Below are 9,116 nucleotides of genomic sequence, written 5' to 3' on the forward strand. Positions count from 1 at the left end.
TGCAACGGGAAATTTATTGCGGCAGCTAATGAACGAGTGGACATATGTTATGACTCTTTCACTGTAGAGGCATTGGCGGACAGATTTGGCTTGAATCTAGCCAGAACCATTGGATGCAGCAAGATCGTGATCAACTCGGATAGCATGAAGGTTGTGGAAGCTTTGAGAGAAGGCAACTCCTTTTTGGTGGCAAGTGCAATTATTGATGGTTCCTATTTCATTTTGTCAGATTTAATCATGTAATTTATGATCATTGTAATAGAGAGAGTAATAAAGTGTCTCATGAACTCGCTAGGATAGTTAATTTTTCTCCTCCTTCTATCTGGATGGATTCGGCACCAAATGTACTGCTTCCATTACTTGTAAACGATTTGACTATTTTACTAAGTGAATAAAGGAGGAGAAGTTCTGTCAAAAAAATTGAAACGGGTAGTATGTATTATTTTTATGTGTTATTAATCTAAATATTAATATTCCACACAACCAAATCTCTTTGAAATATATTACAACTGATTCCCGCAGCAACGCGCATGGTATAAGTTAATGCCAACAACTCATGTATCGCTTCTGTTATCTTGCAATGATTGAAAAAGAATACGATTGGAAGTTTTCCAATAAAAAGGATAAATGGGCCGTGCTCCCACCTTTTCTGTCAAATCAAGAAAAAAAGGGCCCCAATAAATCCCGAACGTTTGGATTTTAAGCATATCATCCCGAATGGTTTTTCATGGCAATTTTTGTTGACACGAGGTGGCAATTTTAGTTGTTAAAACATGGCAACTTTGTTCAAGTTATTTTTTGTCAAAAAGCTGCCACATTTGCCAACCTCAGGTAAATTAAAATTAAAATATAAAACGTTCGGGTTGCCGTGCTTAAAACCCGGACGTTTGGGATTTATCATTTAAAAAAGCCATCTCAACGCGTAAACACCGCGTCCGTACCGTCAGAAAGCGGTGAGAAGGTTTGCCAGGGCAGCCAGCCATCGTGGTCTTTGTTTTTTGAGTGTAGCCAGGCAAGCCATCGTGGTCAGTCAATCGAAATTCGATACCCATATGGCTATGGGAATGATGATCCATCATGCTCATAAAAATGATCCATCCTCACCTCTGCGCTAGGCCCAGCGGGGAAACGCCATGTTGGCATCAGGCCGATGCCCCGGCCGGAAAATAGCCGACGTGCAACCGGACACGAACCAGGCATTCAGACGTGGCGTAGCGTACGACGGCAGGGCAATGCAGGCCTGGGAAGCTTCGCGGAAGCTTCCCTGGTGTACCCCCCTCCCGCGAATCATAACTGCTCAAAACTCCACCGTATGTAGAGGCATCGTCGCATTGAAGCCGGCTAGGATCAAAATCCCCTTTCCCTTTCCCTTCCTAGATCCATCTACACACGTCGATCCCATCCATTTAAACCATACTACATAAGTATATCATTTTTCTTCTTCGTCGTCTTATTTCGAAAACACCATCTCTAATCTCTATCTACCAGTCTCACTATCTCGATAGATGTACACGTATTTTTCTCTCAAGATCATCAAGGAGATCTTATCATTGTGATGCTGGAGCTGGACGCTGGCTGTAACATGGAGGGATGGGTCAATAATTCATTCCTCCGGGAATAATTGCTCTTATGCCCACCCTTGTCTTCCTCCCACATAAATATGTGCTCCACCTCCTCTTGGTGTCTCGCACAGAATACAGCACGAGGTTTGTAAGCGCGCCGAATAGGCTCGTCGTGGCGCCGCACTAGCAGCACAGGTAGAGTCAGAGTCCAGATCGATCGATCTAACCTGGCCATGGATAGCCAGTCCGCGGTGACGATGGAGGCCGGCGCGCCCACGAGGAAGGAGTCTGGGCGGCTTCCCTCGCGGCACGGCGGCCACGCGCACGGCCACAGCGGCCTCGCCCGGACGGCGCACGGCATGTCCTCCTCGTCGCTGCGGAAGAAGTCGGACGCCACGCTGGTGCGCAAGGTCCCCGTGGCCTCGCTGCGCCCCGTGCTCGCCAACCTCCAGGAGGTCCTCCTCGGCACCAAGCTCGCCGTCCTCTTCATCGCGGTGCCGCTCGCCGTCGCCGCGCAGTGCTTCCGCTTCGGCCAGGTAAATTCATCATATATACACTGTGTTTTTTTTTTTCGTTTTGTTCCTACATGCATGCTACTGCTCATGATCCTCGGTTCGGTTTGACCATCCCCTTGGATTTATTCCATTGCTTTTCTCTTTCGCTTCCAAACACTGTGGTGATCAGGTGCCAGATTGAGATTACTACTATCCAACACTGCCTCTCTGCCGATGCTTAATCACAATTGTCCCTTGCGCGCTGTCCTCTAGCAGTATACCTCAACCGGCCACGTCGTTTTACGGACACATGGGGGCACTGCACACAAACTGGCACGCACGAGAGCTGTACTGCTGTACTTGTTCAAAAACCTCAACTACTTTCCCTGGAACTCATCTGTCCACATTTATGTGCGACCGATGTACAAAGTGGCAAACAAATTCGAGTTTTAAATGGTGTGCCCTCTTGGTGAGTGGTGACAGCCTCTACATGTGCTCTCTGTGGCCAAAACCATCGGTCGTCAGGTTTTAAAAACAAGGCACTGATCAAGTCGACTGCGTGTCTAAATCTTGATTAACGCGTATACGCATGTGAGATCATCTATTGAATCAATGAGATTGTGTCTTGCTCGTTAATTAGTAAGTGGTGATCTAAGAGTACCTCTTTAGCACATATTGTTATTAATGAAAATTACCGTAAAACAATTGTTATAAAAAATCTAAGAATATACCTCTTTAGCACAGTCGTTTATATTAATCTGATCGTCATAATAACCGTTAATATTACGATTTTGCGTCAAAACGACACTTTAATAGAATCGCCCTACGGCCTCAAGTCGCCATAATTTATGAACGGCGCTTCATATCATACCCGTGAGCCGCTGTATTTGAAGGTTGCGAGCATTGGTTTGGAGCGCGCGCTATCCACCAATCGATCGCGGGAGGGAAGTTTCACCTCACTCCTCGTCTCTAGCGCTGGGCCGTGGCAGTTTTACCAAAACGTGGGGCTGCACGCCCTGGAGTACTCTAGAAAGATGTTGTACTTTACGGAGCAAGTGCCATCTCGTAAACCTTGCTGAGACTAACAGCCAAATGTGCACCGCCAAGACAAGAGTAGACGACAAAAGTCGTGCGGGCACAGTGGCTAAAGACGATGACGGAAACATCCCTGCTTGTGCTTGGGTGTTCACGAGTTGGCATTTGTGACCAGCCCGGTGGAGTATAGCCTCACGAGCTTGACGTGGATAATCTGATGCTAGTACACATGAACATGTGCCCTTTTATATTGAGGTAGACTATGGCGGGAAGCCAAAGTCAAAAGTGCAAGACTGGAAACTCATCTAGCTGCTACGTGCCCTAGCCGCCTCTCCTCCTCTTCCCTTCCTCGCCGCCGCATGAGGCAGCCGCCGGGCAAGCCCGGGGTGCCAAGGATGGTGGCGGTGGGGCCTCGGTTGCCCTGCCTCTGCGTGTGGAACCCCGGATCTGGAGCGGCGGCTCCATTGACAAGGCACAGCCGGCTAGCAACCGTGTGGGCAGTGGATCTGGCGTCCCGGCCACGCGGGTGGCGGGATCCGGTGGTTGTTGGCGGCCGGCGGCGGTTTCTGCGGTGGCCGGTGCGCGCGATCTGGCGCCTCCCCTCCTCCCCTGTTCGGCGTGCGGGCCACCCTCATCGGGGCGCGCTTCCTTGGGTCGCCGGTTCTGTATAGGAGGCGCTGCTGGTGGCGGGGATCTAGTTCGGGCGAAATCCCTTGTCGGCCATGGCCGGCCATGTCGATGGCGACGCCTGAGGGTGTTGTTCCCTTCCTTGGAGGTGTCGGCGCCGCTTTGGGAACCTTGGGGCTGGGTGGCACTTGTGGGTGGTGGGCGACAGCGGTGGTGCGACTCTATCGTAGCATGGATCTACGTCCGTTGCTTGAAGATGGACTCGCGTAGGTGGATGTCGTCGTTTGGCTTCATGGTGGCGTTGATGGCGGAGGCACCTGCCAAGGTTGGCACCTCAATCTGCTCTGAAGATGGACCAATGGAAGATGGTGGCGACGATACATGTGAGTGCGTCGGACCGGTTTGTGCCCCGGATCCGGTATATGGCTCGGTCGGGGCCTCCGACTTTAGATGTTAGGCTTAGGTAAGAGGTCTGGGTATTTGGCCCAGCTTGTACCCCTTCATCATATGGATTGGAGTAGCGGTAGATGTTGCCAAGATGGCGGATTCAGGCATATTGTTATACTGCTTTGTAAGGTCCTCGAGAATAATCAATAAAATGGCCGCATCCATCTCTCAGATGCAGAGGCGGGGTCATCCTCCTTTAAAAAAAACTAATTTGTGAAATGCTCCCGCAATTAAGTCTCGATTTTGGTGCTAACACTTGTGCACATTGTCGCAAGTAGCCAGCAAGTGTTGATGTGTTATAATCTTATTTCTATTTCTGGCAAAATGGAATTTAAAGTGGATCTGAATCGGCAGGTATGGGTGTTCGCGCTTAGTCTAATCGGCCTCATTCCTCTGGCTGAGCGAGTCAGCTTCCTGACAGAGTAAGCATTTGCTCCTCTTGCTATCAAAATTCCCTTTTACGGGATGCTTTAACTGTAGCTTTGTGTCAGTTCTGGAAATGCTTTAACGTGAAACCTTTTCATTTTCTGGTGTGGTAATTCTTGTAGGCAGATTGCGCTCTACACTGGCCCCACTAGTAAGTAACACGTATCCACCCCAAACTACGTATACTCTACTACGTAGTATTTCTCCCTCGCCGGCCGGAAACATATATGTGTTGTTAATTACTCGGCTTGTGGTTTGCAGTTGGCGGGCTCCTGAACGCGACGTGCGGCAACGCAACGGAGCTCATCATCGCCGTGTTCGCGCTGGTGCAAGGGAAGATCGAGGTGGTGAAATGCTCGCTGCTCGGCTCCGTGCTCTCCAACCTGCTTCTCGTCCTTGGCACCTCGCTCTTCTGTGGCGGCATCAAGAACCTCGGGGCCGACCAGCCCTACGACCGGGTACGTACCCGGCTCCATTATATTATATTAGAGCATGCATGCATTTCTCAATCTCAGCACCGGATTGCAAGTTGCAACACCTAATTTTAGACAGACTAGCTTCACCCACGACTACGTATGCGCATGCAGAAACAAGCGGACGTGAGCACTGGTCTGCTCACCCTGGGCGTGCTGTGCCAGTCTCTGCCGCTGCTGCTGCGTTACGCCGTCAGCTCCGGGGAGCATGCTGTCGCCACTGACACCACGGTGCTGGAGCTCTCTAGGGCCTGCAGTTTCATCATGCTCCTCGCCTACGTCGCCTACCTCTTCTTCCAGCTCAAGACGCATCGCCAGCTCTTCGAGCCGCAGGAGATCGAGGGCGGAGACGAGGAGGAGGAGGAGGCGGTCCTCGGCTTCGGGAGCGCGCTCTTCTGGCTCATCCTCATGACCATCATCATCGCCGTGCTCTCCGAGTACGTTGTCGGCACCATCGAGCCGACCTCGCAGTCGTGGGGTCTCTCGGTGAGCTTCATCAGCATCATCCTGCTCCCCATCGTTGGTAACGCGGCGGAGCACGCCGGAGCCGTGATCTTCGCCCTGAAGAACAAGCTGGACATCACCCTCGGTGTCGCCTTGGGGTCGGCTACCCAGATCTCCATGTTCGTGGTGGGTACATTAACTCCCTTCCCTTGATTGTCTCCTTCGCTTCAACCAGCCAAATCATGCATGATGAATCTGCACTGTGTTGGTAGGTGCCATTGAGTGTCCTTGTCGCTTGGATCATGGGGATTCAGATGGATCTCGACTTCAAGCTGCTAGAGACTGGCTCTCTCTTCATCTCGGTGCTAGTGACGGCCTTCACCCTCCAGGTAAAAATCATCATTCAGACAAACACTCGTCGGTGAGGGAATTTTAACCGCATAAACTAAAATAAAGGAAGTCGATTTCCAATTGAGACAAAAGGGATTTCCTAACTACATGTTGTGATTTGGTTGCGATCTTGCTGTCTTGCTGCCAGAAAATACAAAAAGAATTGGTCCTAATTAATCCAGTGATTTTGATTTGAAGGATGGAACGTCACATTACCTCAAGGGAGTCCTCCTCCTCCTATGCTACATTGTTATCGGCGCCTGCTTCTTTGTCACGAGACAACCAGCACGTACGTTTCCTTGACGACAGTAACAAATCAAGATCTATTTATTTGCGCTTGGTGTGCAGTCCACTTCTTGTTTTGATTCCACTTTGAGAATATATTCTCTTGTTTGACAGCTCACGCGAACAACAACGGCACGCTGCTGGATGTCCCAACGGGTCCCATGATTGTCCAGGTCGCATAAGTACTGGTAAGCTTGCATTATCTTGTCCCAGCTAACCCGAAGACTCTTCATTTAAGAAGGGCGAGATATCTTTGATTATTTTGACCAAGATGATTTTGTAACAGCTGGTGTGATTTAGTTAGGTGTCGTGTCTGATTCAGAGATTGATTGCTCATGTGTGGAGATAAATCTTAATATGTTAATACTACACTATGTTGTCTAGGATAGCATTTTGTCAGCCACGAGGGTTGCACCAATCAATTAATCATTTCAGCTTTGTTTTCATCCAATTGTTCTCCTGTTATTGTCTAAGTGTTAAATGTGTATACACGAGTACGTAGTTAGGTGCGGAAGATATTTTTCGGATCTTCGAGCAATGACCGGTTGTACATTATGCAGATTGATTAAGAGGGCTGCCTCGGCAAACTGGCATGCGTGCAAGACAGCGAACGAAGTGTTTGAGCCTGAAGCCACCAAATTCTGTCTATCATATCTGGGCATAACTGTGCCAAGGAAGATTCAGGAAGAGAATTCCCCGTGTCAGAGTCCCCATCCAAAAGGAATCGGTTGATTAGTTGTTGCCAGAAAAGCATGCAATTGTACCAGATATTTTCTTTATTTTCTCGAATCGTACGTACTGCTAGCTATTTTTATTGCTTCTTGTATATTGTCTAGGCTGTTCGCCGTGCAATAAGCCTAGCTCATATGCGTCTAGCCATATGTATACATCGGCAACAGTGGGTTGTTACAGTTATGCGGATCAGTATGATATATGTAATGATGCAGATGTTGTTTTCTGTGGGGGTGATCCATGTGTTGTTAGACCCGACTTAAAACCTGTTCATGGGCGTGTCCCTCCAAATATCTCGTGTGGCCTTTGTGGAAATTGTAGGGTTCTTAATATTCGTAGTATTTGATCTGACCCTTGTGTAGACTATATATAGGAGTACATATGAGGGAGAGAGACTTGGAGTAGAGGGCAAGTTGTGCATCTTTAAACATATTCTATCTCTAGCTCTTATCTCCATCTTAAACACTTTATACTTCTAATAACATTCCCCCTCAGTCGTAGTGGGAGTGAAGCAGACAATTGCGACTGAATTTGAAGTCTTGTGCTTCCGTCGTCTTCTCCGTTGCGCTATCATCAACTGCGTCTCTGATGGGTCGGCACTTAGGGAGGTGACTGCGTCCCCTTCTAGTGCCTTCCTTGTCTTGCCTCTCATCCCTCCCGCTGTCACAGCGGGAGTGGCGTGAACGCTGGTGACGACGCGGACGCTGTTGACTGGAGTTGTTGCCGATATGTTGTTGTAGACGTAGCCCTGTATTTCGATGTCGAGGTAGCCGATCATGATGATGTGGCCATAGTCGAGGTAGCCGTGGTCGATGGTGTAGTCGTCGTGGATGAAGAAGCCGCACAAAGCTGAAGGCGCAAAAAAATGTACTATGACGGAGCTGCAGACCTGGACGATGCACCTTGCGGATGTCAGAGGGTGCCGTTGGCGATGAGTCCACCAGTTTTGCCAGGATCGGAGGAAGCCCATCGAGCACACATCGGTTTTGCCAGAACCGTGTGGCCATGTAGGGGTCGTCACTGGAGTGACGCCGTGTCGATGCAGTCGTGTCGTCGTGGATGACGTGGTCGATGCCGTCATCGTGACGCGGTCATTGTCGTCGTCGAGGTCGCGTCTTGCAGAAAAATCTGTCGGAGGATGCTAGATGTCCATCTTGTGGGCGAGGCGGCGGCGGTGTGTCGACGATGATGTTGGTGAAGATCACGTTGATGAAGACCTTGGCGATGTAGTGCCGGCGATGGCGTTGTAGCGGCATGTCGACGATGATGTGTCGCTTGGAGGCATCCCTCGCGGCGACTGGGTGTCGATGTCGTGTCGTGTCGAAGATGTCGATGAAGAATTGCTCGCTTTCCACACCCGCCTGGCGTGTGGATGGTGCATGTCGTTGTTTGCTTCTCGTAGATGTGCTCGACGATTTTTTTTGGTGGTGGTGGAGGCGTACAGCTTGATGTCGTGGCGTGGAGTCAGGGCAGATCGATCGGTGAAGATGCAGAACCGTGGCTCGATGGTGGACGGCATGCCAGCGCGTAGGAGGTCGATGGAGTCGGCTTGGTGAGATCGCGTTCGTGCGTGTGCCTCAAAGACGAAGACCTGCGGGCCCTCCCGGTGTCCCGCGCTGCTAGCCGGCTCGATGCAGCTCGGCTCGGGAGGTGTCGGTGTAGATACATGTCGTTGACGTAGATGCATGCCGATGGGTGGCATAGATGCGCGAGCCCGGAGTGGATGATGTGCACGGGTCGCCAGTGCACAACTGACGGTGCACACACCCGTGTGTAATCGCCGAGGCCCCTCCCTATGCTCCATCTTGTACAGGTGCTAAGCCTGCTATGTAGGCAAAAAAGATAACGTGGCAAGATAATTAAGAGGAGAGAGATTGGTGTGGTGCCTCCAGGAAGAAACAATGCCAAGCGTGGGAACCTAGAAAAAATACTTAAACGAAAGAAGTCCACCAATACATGGATAACTTTAGTTGCTAAATCATTAATGAAGGACGCTTAGCTACAACAAGTTAAACACCTTTACATTGGGAACTTTAGTTGCTTAGCTCTTTAATGTGCTTAGCACTTCATCTTAGCACTAGTGCATTGGAGAAGGTCTGGGTGGAACCATGTGGGTACGTACCGGAGTACATGGCTAACACATGCATGTCCATACCTGATACCTTGCACCCGTTGGTGTTGGAGTAGATATGCCGCAGGAC

General features: G+C 49.9%; 1 protein-coding gene across 1 annotated transcript; it reads left to right on the forward strand.

Annotated features, from left to right (window-relative positions):
• The first annotated feature begins 1,339 nt into the window (after window positions 1–1,339).
• LOC123078381 (vacuolar cation/proton exchanger 1a) lies at window positions 1,340–7,141 on the forward strand. Its single transcript, XM_044500874.1, has 9 exons — window positions 1,340–2,098; window positions 4,520–4,587; window positions 4,714–4,742; window positions 4,853–5,049; window positions 5,179–5,694; window positions 5,781–5,897; window positions 6,097–6,187; window positions 6,298–6,371; window positions 6,744–7,141. The coding sequence occupies exons 1-8, from the start codon at window positions 1,796–1,798 to the stop codon at window positions 6,363–6,365; spliced, it is 1,389 nt and encodes a 462-aa protein (XP_044356809.1). The 5' UTR covers window positions 1,340–1,795; the 3' UTR covers window positions 6,366–6,371; window positions 6,744–7,141.
• Window positions 7,142–9,116: the final 1,975 nt, after the last annotated feature.

This window comes from Triticum aestivum, chromosome 3D, assembly GCF_018294505.1.
Source record: "Triticum aestivum cultivar Chinese Spring chromosome 3D, IWGSC CS RefSeq v2.1, whole genome shotgun sequence".
Classification (NCBI taxonomy): domain Eukaryota; kingdom Viridiplantae; phylum Streptophyta; class Magnoliopsida; order Poales; family Poaceae; genus Triticum; species Triticum aestivum.